Raw genomic sequence first — 17,060 nt, 5'->3', positions numbered from 1 at the left:
TCAAAAAAATTTTAAGCAGCACAGCTGTTTTCAACATTGATAATAAATCAGCATATTAGAATGATTTCTGAAGGATCATGACACTAAAGACTGGATTAATGATGCTGAAAATGTAGTTTTGTATCACAGAAATAAATTACATTTTAAAATATATTCACATAGAAAACAGTTATTTTAAATTTAAATAATATTTCACAATATTTTTTTTTTCTGTATTTTTGATCAAATAAATGCAGGCTTGATGAGCATAAGAAACGTCTTTAAAAACCATTAAAAATCTTACTAATCACAAACTTTTAAGCGGCAGTGTATATGTTCCTTTTTTTAGATGGTCTCACTGTTGTTTGTATTTTTTTTTTTTGAGGAATAGTTGATAGTTTATTGTTAAAAATAAATGAGAAACTATGAAATAGTCCTGGATGTTGTTTGGTCAATATTTTCTTAAATATCTTAAAATTATATTGCTTAAAACAGCTGAAGCATTACCAGTTCATAAAAAAAAAATTTTCACAGAATCTGCAAACCTCCAACCCCTGTTATTCTGTCATTAATTATTAACCCTTGTGTCGTTCTAAACCCAAAAGACCTTTGTTCCTCTTCATAACACTAATGAAGATATTTTCTATCAAAAATATCTTAATTTGTGTTCTGAAGATAAACAAAGGTCCTACGGGTTTGTAACAACATGAGGGTGAGTAATTAATGACAGAATTTTCATTTTCACTCTTGCCCCTCCATACTTTTAGCGATGAAATGAAACCAGGCGTGACGGGAAACTCTATCAAAACACTAAAGCTGTTTGTGAATGCACTGAGGGATATAGTTCCAGCACTCCATAACACACATTATCTCCTGTGCAGCAGTTTGGCGCCAGTATATCATGACAGTGAAGAGCATTGCCTCACCTCCTCACTTATATGTCTACTTCAAAGGATCTGCTTTTGTGCCAGCCATGTCGATGAAAATGTTACCCCCTCAGATCTAGAGTGTTTACAGTAAATTCCTCCAAAATGCAAGACTCATGTTACGATTACACAGAATGATGAACGCCTACTGGAATCTGGTGTAGCCCATCCTTCATTCGATCCTTGTACTTTACAAATGAATAATAGTAGATTTGTGTTCTGAAATATATTAAATATACAAAATATTTGCATGTGAAGAGAAATGCTAGATGAATGTTTTGGACTAGATTTATGTGCTTAAATCCACACACACACACATTGTTATGAAAAATGAAAGGGTGTTTTTTAGGACTGACCAGTACTTATGACTGTTTTGATGAATGAGGAGAAAAAAATATGAGGCTGGACTACCGCATAGTTGTAGCTGTTGCTTACTGCACATTTTAAAAGCAAATTGGCATACCCTGCTGAAAAAAACAAAAAAAAAAACAATAGAAACCATCACAGCAATTTCCACTACAAATACCATTACAAACACTACAAACCATCAACTTTTAACCATTGAAACCATTCAAAAATGTAGTTTTGGGACATACTCCATTAGGATTTTGTGGTTTTAACAAGCCAATAGAAGCTTACCAATTACCAGTAGAGACCAACAAGCACCATTACAGTTTCCATTAAAACCAGTCCAATTCCCATACAAATTCTGTGATGGTTTCTAATGTTTATCAGCAGACATTTGAAGGTTGCTTCAATACTGAGGTTTGTTTCCATCATAGTAACAAACATACATGAAAATGATTATTTAAAAAATGCTCTAACATGTCTTCAACATGTTCTAATGAATCTTACCAGTTCAGTTTTTGGTTAGCACAGGCTAAGCATCAGGGTCAGACGTTAACTGGGGCTTGGGAACAAAAATTCCACCAAAGTGACAAATAATTTTCCCTTCAAATTTTTAATAAAGGCCCCTGCATAATCAAACTAAATCTATTACAGTTGTTGTGATTAAAGTAAAATGCCCAGTTTGCATCAAACTCCTTTGTACGCATTTTTTTGCAGTGTTGAGCATTCTAACTAATCACACACGTTTCTGTTGGGCTTATAAATGCAGTAATCAATCAGAGACATTCAGATTAGTTGTCGCTGAAGCGCCAGAGTTTTGACTGAAGTCTGCCTTTTCCAGTGTTTCCAAGTCTGTGGTTTTCCCGCAGGAATTGGGCTATTATAACACTGTTGCCGTGGGTTGTTTTTTATTTCATTTCCACGGGTTGAAGCGACCCCAATAACGGGATATTTAGCCCCAGGAATGTGAATGTGAATACCCCCCAGAGGCACCCCCACCGAAACACAACTAGGTTAGTTTCGGGTAAGTTTTAAAGGGGTCCTATTATGCTCTTTTACAAAGTCTTTATTTTGTTTTAGGGTGCTCTAGAACAGCGGTTCCCAATTCCAGTCCTCGCGACCCACCGCTCTGCACATTTTGTGTGTTTCACGCATCGCTTCCGACGTTTGTTCTATTCCAACGTTACTGCCCTTCGAAGTGGACATCACAGGATATTCCGCCATTATTCATTAGTTCGAAGCGAGCGTATGTGTTCCATTTGAAGGTCATTAAAGCGTGCGAGATGTAAATTTAAAATGCATTTATTTACAGATGCACTTATGTCACACTTCTCTAGTAAGTTTCATCTGTGTGTGAAGACGCTACATGCGGTGGCGTAGCGCAAATATGTGAATGAATGTTTCGAAGTATAGTAAACAGATTTCCCCCGCTTAGGGAGCAATGAACACTTTGCAGGGACCATGTCAATCGGATCGCAGTTCCTGCACGGACCTCACTTCTAATGAGCTGGTTATCTGAAACAGGTGTGTTAACTAAGAGAGACATGCAAAATGTGCAGAGCGGTGGGGCGGGAGGACTGGAATTGGGAACCGCTGCTCTAGAACATGCTCTCATGCTTGGTGGTTCGAAAAAAAGCTTTATTTTTCACATAATTTACATTATTACAATAGCTTTCTCCCCAGGCTGGCACAAGTGGCTCGATTAGTTCTAGTTTAATGAAGGTCTGCCTTCCGAAAAATGAAATGTGTTGTGATTGGTTAGCAGTCCTACTGTGTTGTAATTTATGTAATTATTTACATGCCCGAAACCAGCTCCAGCATAAGGCTAGTGAAGCTATTTACATTGTATAATGAATAAATCTCTTACTACACACTGCACACGTCTACGGCGCAGCTCTGACGCGACCACCGGTGATCGTCACTCTAGTCAATGCTTGTGTTTACATCAGCCACGGCTGTGCATGTGTTTCAATCCTCTATACTGCACACATCAGCGGCGCGGCTCCAGCACAGCTACCGGAGCAGTTTGCGGACACTTTAGTCAATGCTTACGTTTATACGAGCCGCCCTGCAGCTCGCTGAAGCATCCCAGAAGCGGCTGTCCATGCTACATCGCTATAGTTAGGCGAATCCCCCACCTCATTCCTACTCCACCTGCCAACGATTCGAATTTCCGTAGGCGGGATTTATTTGAATTATATTCTATTGGACCATGTTGTGACATCATAGCATCTGGAAAACAAAAGCTGTAGTCCAAAGGAGCCGTTCTTTGTAGTTCTTCAAAAAGTGAAAAAGCATAATAGGACCCCTTTAAGTAACAATTTTGCTATGAAAATCTGGCAACCCTGGCACTCTCACAAGTTCTCTCATCATGAACAACAAAATCCAAATAGAAGAAATGGTGTGTTCACACCAGACGCGGAGGTAATATGCGCATTGCTTCACTCACTTTAGATTAAACAAATCGCACAAATAAAAACATTGTGTGATCAACCATAGTGGAGATAGCTACGGTCACTGCTTTGTACTTGTTGCCGAGGTCCTAAATATGCTAGAAAGCCAAACGCTGATGTATCTGGGATCACAGCATCATCCAGAGGCGGATAAGTATTAATCCGTTATTAATGTGTGTGTGTTACATTTTACTACTGTATGTACAACTACCACTACAACTGATTTTATTTGTTTTCTGTGCTCCAGATATCTACAGTGTCTCAAAAAATTTAGTACACTCCTCTTGTCAGTGCTCAGATCATACGCCGCACACTGCAACAAGTCGGTTTGCATAGGCATCGTCCCAGAAGGAAGATTTATCTGACTCAGCTGGCTCACAAGAAAGCCTGCAAACAGTTTGCTGAAGACAACCTGTCCTAAAGGATGAATTACTGGAACCATGTCCTGTGATCTGATGAGACTATAAAATAAACTTGTTTGGCTCAGATGGTGTCCAGCATGTGTGGCGATGCCCTGTTGAGGAATACCTGCAGTCAAGCATGGTGGTGGTAGCATCATGGTCTGCAGTTCATTGAGGGAAACATGGATTCCATTATGTACTGTACATTCAGAAGCAGAACGTGATGCCATTCCCTCATATACTGTATATCACAAATGTTGGGCTACAATAATGCTCTTTTCTTTTTTCTGATACAAACGTGTCAATAAGTTCTTCGATGACTGGCGTCATGCAAATTTTCACATGATTAAGGCAAATATCGTGGTGCGTTACTCGGCATCAATTCGCCTCTATCCACGTCTTTGCATTGACTTTGTATGTGACACTAAAAATGGTGTCACTGAATCACATTGGGCTCCTCATATCTCTGGGATTAAAACATATAGGGCCTTAAAAATGAAGACTAGGCAAGGCAAGGCAAGGCAAGTTTATTTATATAGCACATTTCATACACAATGGTAATTCAAAGTGCTGTACATAAAAGTAATTAAAATCATAATAGCATAAAAATCATACAAATTTATAATAATCACAACAATAAAAACAAAATTTAAGAACATTTAAGATGATTTTAAAAAAAATGATTTAAAATTAATTAATACAGTGAAATGATTATACATAAAATAATGCAATCTGTTCGGACGTAGAACAGTGCTCATTCAATAAATGCACAACTGAACAGATGAGTTTTGAGTCTGCATTTAAATGTGGCTAATGTATTAGCACATCTGATCTCTTCTGGAAGCTGATTCCAACTGCGGGCGGCATAATAGCTAAAAGCGGATTCCCCTTGTTTTGTGTGAACCCTTGATATTACTAACTGACTCGATCCTAGTGATCTGAGTTGTCTGTTAGGTTTATATTCAGTGAGCATATCTGCAATGTATGTAGGTCCTAGGCCATTGAGTGCTTTATAAACAAGTAAAAGTACTTTAAAATCTATCCTAAACATAACTGGAAGCCAGTGTAAGGACCTGAGGACTGGTGTAATATGCTCTGATTTTTTGGTTCTAGTCAGAATCCTGGCAGCAGCGTTCTGTATGAGCTGCAGCTGTGTAATGGTCTTCTTGGGAAGGCCGGTGAGGAGACCATTACAATAGTCCACCCTGCTGGTGATAAAGGCATGAACAAGTTTCTCCAAGTCTTGACGGGAAACAAAACATCTAATTCTTGCAATGTTTTTAAGATGATAGTATGCTGATTTAGTTACTGCTTTAACATGACTACTGAAACTGAGGTCTGACTCCAGAATCACACCAAGATTCTTGACTTGATTTTTTGTTTTTTGACCCCTAGCGTCAAGGTACGTATTTACCTTATGAACTTCATCTTTGTTTCCAAATGCAATGACTTCCGTTTTCTCCTTGTTTAACTGTAAAAAGTTTTGGCACATCCAACTGTTAATTTCATCAATGCATTGGCAGAGGGAGTCAATGGGGCTGTAGTCATTTGGCGATAAGGCTAGGTAAATCTGGGTATCATCTGCAGCTGTGATATGCAATTTGGTTCTTTCTCATTATTTGACTTAGTGGGAGCATATACAGGCTGATATAACAGCGGCGCCAGAATTGAGCCTTGTGGGACTCCGTATGTCATGGACGTCCACTTAGACTTATGCTCTCCTATACTTACGTAATAGCCTCTCCCTTCTAAGTATGACCTGAACCATTTGAGAACCATCCCAGAAAGCCCGACCCAGTTTTCCAGTCTATCTAAAAGAATGTTATGATCGACAGTGTCAAATGCAGCACTGAGATCTAGTAATACCAGCACTGATATTTTGCCAGAGTCTGAATTTAGGCGAATATCATTTATTATCTTAATGAGCGCTGTCTCTGTGCTATGATGTGGTCTGAAACCAGATTGGAAATGGTCCAGGTATCCATTTGATTTTACGTAGTGATTCAGCTGATTGAAAACAACCTTTTCAATAATCTTGCCTATGAAAGGAAGATTTGATATTGGTCTATAGTTGCTCAATATGGTGTTATCAAGATTTCTCTTTTTCAGAAGGGGCTTAACAGCTGCAGTTTTCAGGGAGTTTGGAAAAGTCCCAGAAAAAGTGAGGTGTTCACCACTTCTAAGAGATCAGCTTCTAAACAGTTAAGCACACTTTTGAAAAAAGATGTGGGAAGTGTGTCAAGGGGGCAGGTTGACGATTTGAGGTGCTGTACTGTTTCTTCCAAAATGTTGCTATCGATTGCTTCAAAAGTAGACATAATGACTTCTTTTTGAAATTGCGGTCGAATCTGTCTGACCTCTGCATAACTTGAGGGTGTGCTAATTGTCTTTCTGATATTATTGATCTTCTCAGAAAAGAAGGAAGCAAATTCATCGCACTTGCTGTCGGAGAGCAGTTCACTAGGGATCTGACTTAGGGGGGTTTGTCAGTCTCTCAACGGTAGCAAAAAGAGTGCGATTGTTGTTTAAGTTCCTGTTTATAAGGTTTGAGAAGAACATTTGTCTAGCTTTACCTAGTTCAGCATTGAAAGCATGAAGGCTGTCTTTATAGATGCTATAGTGCAGGGGTTTTCAAACCTGTCTTGGAGCCTCCCCTGCCCTGCACATTTTGTATGTCTCCCTTATTAGGCACACCCAATTCAGGTCTTGCAGTCTCTACTAATGAGCTGATGATTTGAATCAGGTGTATTAGATGAGAGAGACAAGCAAAATGTGCAGGGCAGGGGAGGCTCCAGGACAGGTTTGAAAACCCCTGCTATAGTGAATTTCGAGTTTCGTATTCCGCCACATCCGCTCAGCTTTTCTGCATTGTCTTTTCATACTCTGTACTGCTGTTGATTTTCTCCACGGCGATTTCTGTTTGCCAGAAATTCAGATTTTTACAGGTGCAATGTCATCAATGACATTCTTAACTTTTGAGTCAAAGGACTCCAGGAGAAGATCAACAGAGTCTGCAGAAATGCTTGGCATTGAAGATATAGCCTTCATAAATAGCACACTCGTGTTATCGTTAATGCATCTCTTTCTGACAGAGACAGATCTAGATTCATTAGGAGCAGAGATCAATATATCGAAGAAAATACAGAAGTGATCAGATAGTGCTACATCCTTGATAACAGTGGATGAAATGTTTAGACCCTTACTGATGAGTAAATCAAGAGTGTGTCCACGATTGTGTGTAGGCCCATGCACATGCTGAATCAGGTCAAAAGTGTTCAAAACCGTTATAATTTCTTTTGTGGTTTTGATTTCTGCATTTTCTATGTGAACATTAAAATCCCCTGCAATAGCAAAACAGTCAAACTCTGAACAAATCATTGATAGCAGTTCTGTGAACTCATCAACAAAGACTGGACAGTATTTTGGGGGCCTGTAAATAATGATAAATAGAATGCGTGGAGCCCCTTTCAGCATTATTCAAAAGATATTCAAAAGACATGTACTGACCAAATGACACTTGCTTGTATTGATAGACATCTTTAAAAAGAGCTGCTACACCACCACCTCTCCTAACAGCTCTGCAGACACTCATGAAAGTAAGTTTATAAAGCACCAGAATTTAAAATAATATCGAGATATTTTAATACTTCTTGAGTTACAGGCATTAATTAATTAATATTTATGTCACTCAGGCTGGTTTGCTTAATGCAATTGTTTTGATAGAGTGAAGCAAGATACATTTCTAATTTAAACATTATTTGTTCTTCAGACCTTCCTTTAAAAGTTAAGAAGAAAAAAGCTGAATCAGCTGAATGCTAAGTGACATACATTTAGTTTTTTTACCACTAAAAATGTGTAAAATGTAAAAATTTACTCCTGGAGCCATTATGAGATTGCAGTATCGTTGGAACTGAACCAAACAGGGTGTTAAAAAGGAAGATGCCAAAAGGAAAGTTTGTTAAAACGTCACAGATCATAAGAGTTATAGCGCCACTCAGCAGGCATTTCAAGTTTTCATCAATGCAGATGAATCCTGAGTAAAACTATTCTGGCTCCTTCATCTGGGTGTCTTCTATGTTCAGTATGAGTGTTTCTTATCTTTCTTTCATATTCAGTTCCCAAATTGGCTCAGGGTCTGGACCACTAAAAATAGTGGGGCAGAGTGACATTGATAATCTCTGGTAATGGCACGCTACAGACTCGTCTTTCTGCTGGAAACCAGCTAAATCATTGGCAGTCATCTGCTGCTGACAGTGAGTTGCGGTTTTGCCCCAAGAGTGTCATCTCTGGATTTCAGTTGGATGAAAAAAATCCCACACTTCAAAAGTTTGGAGTTTGAGTAGTTTGAAGGGTCTGTGTTTTGTAGGGAGAAAGATCTTCAGTGGATGGATCCTTTGAAAATATTCTTCTTGCTTCTCGATATTTATTTCATTTGAAATTTTACGGTTGCAAAAATAAGCTGATCTGGGCCACAAATTCTCCAATATACTGCATCTAAAATGACGACAAAAAAATTAAATAATTAAATTTTTGAAAAATAATTAATCACAAAGATAATTTATGGTTTATTTTTGTTTTAAATAAAGAACAAGCCATACATTTGCTTTAGCCATTCCCAATATTTTTTTTTTAATAATTATGCATTTTATTTTTGTATTTATTTAATCTTAAGATTAATAACGTAATAATATAATAAATAAAAAATGCTAAATATTTTTTATGTTTTGTTTCAAAATGTATTATTTTTTATTTATTTATATGCATGTTCAATCATAAATCTTTTAAAACTTGTGATTATTTATTTTATAGTACAAATAAATAAATTGTAAGTGTAATACATTTTATTTTATTTTTTATTTTTTTAAATATTATTATTGTTTTATTATTATTTATTTTATGTGTTTCATCTTTTATTTAATCTATTCTTATTTAGCCAAATTATTATTATTATTATTATTATTATTATTATTATTTGTTTTTGCATACTATGAAACTTTTAGCTTACTATTTATAAACAATTCATTACTTATTTATAAATAAATATTGTTTAAAATAGTAAATCACAATGGATTTTTTTACACAAAAAAATTTTCTATTTAACTTTAAGAATGAATGAATTTCTCATTGTTTTCTCAAAAGTATTTATTTTGCAATAATTAATATTTATTTATATTTTTTTTATTATTATTTGTCTTTTTTTATTGACTCTCATTTTATTTGTATTGCATTTTATTTATTAATTTATTTTACTTTAAATGAAATTTCTTGCATACAGTGAGAGACGTCCTGTAAAATGCTTCTCAAAATCCATCTCACAGAACACAAGTTTAATAACGTCGGGATGATTAGCAGTGAGTTCATACATGGGGCATGAAAAGTTGTAGGATTTTCAACAATATCCGTACAGATGGGAACCACAATGTCACTGCTGAAGATCAAACTTGCAGAGACTGAGATACAGAACATGTGTGATTAAAAGCACACAAATCTCATGCAATCCCACTGGGCTGAATCTTTGATTTGTGTCTCTCTATAGGCTTACATCAGTGCCAAGCACGAGGGAGACAAGGTGATCGTCTTCGAGAGGGCTAACGTCATCTTCATCTTCAACTTTCACCCAACCAACAGCTACAGCAACTACAGAGTGGCAGTGGGACCGCCGGGGAAGTATCCTTCATCTCTGTAGATGCTCCGTCTGATCGCAGCTTTGTAATACAGCTCTCAAATATTTAATATTTAATAAGAGAAAAGCAGGGTTGTTATTAGCTACAATTAAAAAAATAAATAAATAAAAAAGAATAATAAAAATGACAAATGACATAGCAAAGTTACTAAAATGTAGACTAAAATTAAAATGTAAACTGAAAATATAAAAACAAAAACAAAATATTAATAAATACTATAATAGAATATAAACAATAATCTATCTCTCTGTCTGTCTGTCCATCTGTCTGTCTGTCTGTCTGTCTATCTACTGTCTTTTGGTCTATCTGTCTTTCTGTCTGTCTTTCTGTCTGTCCATCTATCTATCCATCTGTCTTTTGGTCTATCTGTCTGTTGGTCTGTCTGTCTGTCTGTCTGTCTATCCATCTATCTATCCATCTGTCTGTCTGTCTGTCTGTCTGTCTGTTTGTCTGTCCGTCTGTATGTATATCTGTCATCTGTCTATCCATCTGTATGTATGTCTCATCTGTCTATCCATCTTTCTCTCTGTATATCTGTCTGTTGGTCTGTCTGTCTATCTATCTATCCATCTATCCATCCATCTATCTATATGTCTGTCTGTCTGTCTGTCTGTCCGTCCGTCCGTCCGTCCGTCCGTCCGTCCGTCCGTCCGTCTGTCTGTATATCCGTCTGTTGGTCTATCTGTCTGTTGGTTATGCCTGTTTATCTATCCATCCATCCGTCCATATGTCTGTCTATCCATCTATATATCTATCTGTCTGTATATCCATCCGTCTGTCTGTCTGTCTGTCTGTCTGTCCGTCCGTCCGTCCGTCCGTCCGTCCATCTATCTGTCTGTCTGTCTGTATGTCTGTCTATCCATCTATCCATCCATCTATCAATCGTCTGTCTGTCTGTCTGTCTGTCTGTCTGTCTGTCTGTCTGTCTGTCTGTCTGTCTGTCTGTCCATCTGTCTGTCTATCCATCTGTCTGTCTATCCATCTGTATGTCTGTTGGTCTGTCTGTTTGTATATCTGTCTGTTGGTCTGTCTTTCTATCCATCTATCTATCCATTTGTCTGTCTGTCTGTCTGTCTGTCTGTCTGTCTGTCTGTCTGTCTGTCTGTCTGTCTGTCTGTCCGTCTGTCTGTTTATCCGTCCATCTGTATGTATGTCTGTCGTCTGTCTATCCATCTGTCTGTCTGTATATTCGTCTGTTGGTCTATCTGTCTGTTGGTATGTCTGTCTATCTATCCATCCGTCTGTCTATCCATGTATCTGTCTGTCTGTCCATCCATCCATCCATCCATCCATCCATCCATCTGTCTGTTGGTATGTCTGTCTGTCTGTCTGTCCGTCCGTCCGTCTGTCTCTCTCTTTCTGTCTATTCAACCATCTGTCTGTCTGTCTGTCTGTCTGTCTGTCTGTCTGTCTGTCTGTCTGTCTGTCTGTCTGTCTGTCTATCCATCTGTCTTTCTTTTTATCCATCTGCCTTTCTGTCTATCCATCTGTATGTCTGTGTCCCCGTCTGTCTGTTGGTCTGTCTGTTGGTCTGTCTGTCTGTCTGTCTGTCTGTCTGTCTGTCTGTCTGTCTGTCTGTCTGTCTGTCTGTCTGTCTGTCTGTCTGTCTATCCATCTGTATGTCTGTTTCCGTCGCTCTGTTGGTCTGTCTGTCTGTATATCCATCCATCTGTCTGTATGTCTGTCCGTCCGTCCATCCATCCATCTATCTATCTGTCTGTCTATCCATCTATCCATCCATCCATCCGTCTGTCTGTCTGTCTGTCTGTCTGTCTGTCTGTCTGTCTGTCTGTCTGTCTGTCTGTCTGTCTGTCTGTCTGTCTGTCTGTCTGTCTGTCTGTATATCCGTCTGTTGGTCTATCTGTCTGTTGGTTATGCCTGTTTATCTATCCATCCATCTGTCTGTCTGTCTGTCTATCCATCTATATATCCATCTGTCTGTCTATCCATCCATCCTTCCAGCCATCTGTCTGTCTTTCTGTCTATCATCTATCTGTCTATTCGTTTGTATGTATGTCTGTGGTCTGTCTATCCGTCTTTATATTCATCTGTCTGTCTGTCTGTCTGTCTGTCTGTCTGTCTATATGTCTGTCTATCTGTCTGTCTGTCTATATATCTGTCTTTCTGTCTGTCTTTCTGTCTATCCATCTGTCTGTCTATCCGTCTGTATGTCTGTTGGTCTGTCTGTTTGTATATCTGTTGGTCTGTCTGTCTCTCTGTCTATTTATCCGTCTGTATATTCATCTGTTGGTCTGTCTATCTATCTGTCTGTCTGTCTGTCTGTCTGTCTGTCTGTCTGTCTGTCTGTCTGTCTGTCTGTCTGTCTGTCTGTATGTCTGTCTTTCTGTCTGTCTTTCTGTCTATCCATCTCTCTGTCTATTCGTTTGTATGTATGTTGGTCTGTCTGTTTGTATATCTGTCTATTGATCTGTCTGTCTGTCTCTCTGTCTATCTATCCATCCGTCTGTCTGTCTGTCTGTCTGTCTGTCTGTCTGTCTGTCTGTCTGTCTGTCTGTCTGTCTGTCTATCCATCTGTATGTTTATCCGTCCATCTGTATGTATGTCTGTCGTCTGTCTATCCATCTGTCTGTCTGTATATTCGTCTGTTGGTCTATCTGTCTGTTGGTATGTCTGTCTATCTATCCATCCATCCATCTGTCTGTCCGTCCGTCCGTCCGTCCGTCCGTCCGTCCGTCCGTCCGTCTGTCTGTCTGTCTGTCTTTCCGTCCTTCCATCCGTCCGTCCGTCAGTCCATCCATCCATCTGTCCGTCCGTCCGTCCGTCCGTCCATCCATCTGTCTGTCCGTCCGTCCGTCCGTCCATCCATCCATCCATCCATCCATCCATCCATCCATCTGTCTGTTGGTCTGTCTGTCTGTCTGTCTGTATGTCTGTCTGTCTGTCTGTCTGTCTGTCTGTCTGTCTGTCTGTCTGTCTGTCTGTCTATCTATCTATCTATCTATCTATCTATCTATCTATCTATCTATCTATCTATCTATCTATCTATCTATCTATCTATCTGTCTGTCTGTCTGTCTGTCTGTCTGTCTGTCTGTCTGTCTGTCTGTCTGTCTGTCTGTCTGTCTGTCTTTCTGTCTTTCTGTCTATCCATCTGTCTGTCTTTCTGTCTATCCATCTGTATGTCTGTGTCTCGGTCTGTCTATCCATCTGTATGTCTGTTTCCGTCGCTCTGTTGGTCTGTCTTTATATCCGTCTGTCTGTCTATCTATCCATCCATTCGTCTGTCTTTCTGTCTTTCTGTCTGTCTATCCATTTGTATGTCTGTCTCCGTCTTTCTGTCTGTGTGTTTGTCTATCCATCTATGTACCTGTCTTTCCATCTCTCTGTCTGTCAGTTTAATGCAATTCAAAAGAGCTTTATTGGCATGCCTGTGTAACATACCACAATGTTGCCAAAGCAATAAATATATAGTACACAGCCATACAGAGCCTTATTATCTATCTATCACTCACTCACTCTCAAGTCATTCCAAACCTATGTGAAGTTCAGTGAAGTTCAATTTTGAATACGTTTTAATATTATTCTGGTTTCAAAAAATGCCATAAAAGTGGTCCGTATGACTTGCGGCAAGTCTTCTGAAGACTACAATAGCTTTTGTGTAACAAACGACTGAAAGTTAACTTTGCAACAGCACGAGGGTGAGTAAATGATGACAGAATATTCATTGAAGTCTTTGATTGTGTACAACAGGTTTAGCCGCATCCGTGTCGGTGTGAAACTGCAAGGAAGTGTTTTCAGCAGGGGAGTGAAGGAGAGCCAAGCTTTCAGATGCAAACAGCTGAGAAGCCGCAGAAATAGCTGTCATTATGAGCGCAAGAGGTAAACACGCAGGCGAATTTGCCTGGCGTTACAGTGTGTGCGTGCCGGCACGTTTGTGTGTCGATAAGGTAACCGTGCTCGAAAAAGGAGAGTAGAAGCAGAGCGTCCAATTAGAGCAGAAGACAGATGAAAGTGCCACTCTGTGTCAGAAGAGGTAAACAAGTCTGACCCAACGAGTCCAGAGTGCTTTTTCATTAAAGCCCAACCATCTCATGCACATATATCTGTGCATATGCATCCATATTTCTCTACATTATCTCACAGTCGTCTGTCTGTTAGACGTATCAGATGAGTCGGGTGAAGACTTACTAACACAATGTATCTTTAGATATGTGAGAGTGAAAGGGGCTTGTGTGTTTTTGTTTTGTTTAGAGTGAGCAGGGAGCTACAGGGGACTGTTATGTACCCATAATTCCATATGACTGTCCTGCATCTCAAATGGGTTTGATTTGGATTCAAAAATACACAAATACAACAAAATATTGTCCCTTAATAATGCTATATTTAAAAATTTCCTGCAAACATGACATTTTAAAATTGTAGTTCAACTTCTATTGCATGATGTTTCACATGATCTCACTGCAAACCAAAATATTTTGTTGGACATTTTACTGTTGCAAAAATGACTTGATTTGGTCCACATATACAATATGCCTCATTATTGCAGCAAATAACTGTTATACTACTACTACTACTACTACTACTACTACTCCTACTACTATAAGATAATCATAATATTAAAAATAAATAATTCTATTAGTAATACTAATAATAATAATTAATCATTAATCATTTATTGATTATTATTACTTTTATTGTTATAATTATAGAAACAACAGTAAATCATGAACACTGTAGTATGGATATAATAAATAAATATTAGTAGTAATATTGCTAGTAATAATGTATTATTATTATTTATTATTATTATTATTACTAATGTTGTTGAACAACAGCAATTCATGAATATTGATGTTGTTCCCAATAATTAATTAACCAAATATGTTTATTAAATAAATAAATGATTAATACATTAATAATATAATCATAATATTAAAAATAAATAATTGTATTAGTAATACTACTACTATCATTATTATTATTATTATTATTATTGTTGTTGTTGTTGTTGTTGTTGTTGTTGTTGTTGTTGTTGTTGTTGTTGTTATAGAAACAACAGCAAATCATGAACACTGTAGTATTCCCAAAATTTAACCAAATATGTTTATTAAATAAATTAATTGTAGAATATAGTCATAATATTATTAATTAATAATATTAGTAGTAATACTATTCATAATAATTAATCATTTATCAGTATTAGTATTATAGCAACAACAGCAAATCATGAACACTGTATTTATTCCCTGTTTATTTATTTACCAAATGTTTTATTAAATTAATAAATGTGTAAATTTAACAATATAATTATAATATTAATTACAAATAATATTATCTGTAATGCTGCTACTACTAATAATTGTTTATTATGAATAAATGATTAATGATTCAATCATACATTCTTTTTGTAATTATAAATATTTGTTTTCTCATTTTATAATGTTGATTCATATGATCATGAATTACTTCACTTGTTGATCAATTTGATTTGAAATGTCTAATATTACCACAAATACGGTATGTTGAAATTTCAGTTGAACTCCTATCTTCGTCTTTGTTTTGTGATAATAGGCAAACTTGAGAAGTTACGTATAACTTCACAAATGCTCAGCTTGGATGATTTTTTGCGTTATTTTCTTAAGCCGAATAGTTTGCATGACAGATGAGTAGGTGTGTTTTTTTTTTTGTTTTGTTTTTTGGTCTGGAACATTAGGATGCATTTGTGTTTACAGCAGCGATGAGGCCAAATGTGTCCCTGAAACATTGGAGCACAAAACATTTTGGAGCCTGTTTACGCTTACATTCAATACCATGTGTAAAATGGGCCAAAATTAGGATTTTTGACTGTTTACACATTAAAATAAACTTTGGCATGAGCTCCCACCACATCAGATGACAGCTGCAAATTACATATTTCTGTAAACAGTTGGAGTTGCAAACTGAAACTTTACTACAGGTATAAGCCAAAAAAAAAGCTTCAAGGAAGAGGACTTTGGATTCTAGAGAGAAATAAAGCACTTCGACACCTTCAAAAGTCTCTCCCATGTTCTTTCAGCAGGATGAGCAGCAGTTTTATTCCTCTGACTCTTTCTCTCGTTTCAAAAAAAGAAGACAAAGTTTCCCTTGAGTTAAGCACTCCACCACAAACATCAGCCATTAAAATTCTGTCGACATCAGCTTTTGACAGGAGCTCAAACCTTCGATGCATTTTTTTATTTCTCCTCTCAATCTTTGGTTCTCTGCTCTCGATGGGTGCATTCTTCAGGTGCTTCTCTCCATTCAGATGGATGGAGTATTGTGATCCCATACCGAAATGTAATATATGACATATATGTCCCTATATCAGAAGTGCTACTCTCATATATGTTAAATATAGGGCAATATATTATTATCACATATATACATCTTCTGGATATATGTAGATATATGTTTATAACATATAAGAATTTCCCATAGTACAATTTGTATATAAACATATATTGAAAGTATATATATGGTCAACTTTTATATGGTATTGCATGTTATGACCATATATGTTTACAATATATATTAAAATTGTATATTGTATTATATGATAAGACCATATATGTTAACAATATATATCAAAAGTACCAATGTATATATTGAATTTATGCAAGTTTATTAACCATTTATGCCTAAAAGATACTGCTTATTGTAAATCACATAACAAAATATTTTTTTGCTTAACTTTATTGTTTCAATTCAGTTTTCTGGGGAAAAAATACAGATGAATATATAACCTGTTCAAAAAATGCCAATGTACTAGTTACTTGTAGTAAAACGAATGTATTATAGAGTTATTGAGGGGGAAAACACTTCATGTAACTGTTTGTCCATATGTGCTGTCATCATCAATGAACTAAAACGCATTTCATTAAAATACATGAGCGATTGAGTGCGTATGTCAGAATACCGCTACTGCGCATGCGCCAAAATTCAAACTCACCAGCGCTAACGGCAGAGTCTGAGCAATGGCTGGGCAATGAAGTCATCTGCGGTAAGATGTTTTTCTTAGCAAGTGGAAGGATAACAAATGTGCCAATACATTCACATAATAAACAACAATGATTTTATAGACGGGCACGAAGACAGACCGACATCACTGAGAGGAAACGATAAAACGCCTTTGAATGTGGCAGCGGTGCAGGTAATTTATGCTAATTTACTCAACGCTTTATTCCTACGCTAATAATATTTCATAGAAACTAAGTGTTATATGATTGTAGAGCAGATAAGTTTTTTAAATATTCCCTTGCATTGTTTTATATATGATGTTATGATTACAGCT

At 37.1% G+C, this 17,060-nt stretch overlaps 1 protein-coding gene across 1 annotated transcript in view; it reads left to right on the top strand.

Annotated features, from left to right (window-relative positions):
- The window catches only part of gbe1b (glucan (1,4-alpha-), branching enzyme 1b), a 197,868-nt gene that overhangs the window by 146,967 nt on the left and 33,841 nt on the right, over window positions 1–17,060 (top strand). The window contains exons 13-14 of the mRNA XM_073817366.1: window positions 7,684–7,703; window positions 9,644–9,774. Coding sequence (XP_073673467.1) covers window positions 7,684–7,703; window positions 9,644–9,774 — 151 coding nt within the window. The remainder of the gene's footprint in view (window positions 1–7,683; window positions 7,704–9,643; window positions 9,775–17,060) is intronic.

Source organism: Garra rufa, chromosome 14 (assembly GCF_049309525.1).
Source record: "Garra rufa chromosome 14, GarRuf1.0, whole genome shotgun sequence".
Taxonomy (NCBI): Eukaryota; Metazoa; Chordata; class Actinopteri; order Cypriniformes; family Cyprinidae; genus Garra; species Garra rufa.
The sequence above is the reverse complement of the archived record's forward strand: the minus strand, read 5'-3'. Positions and strand labels throughout refer to the sequence as shown.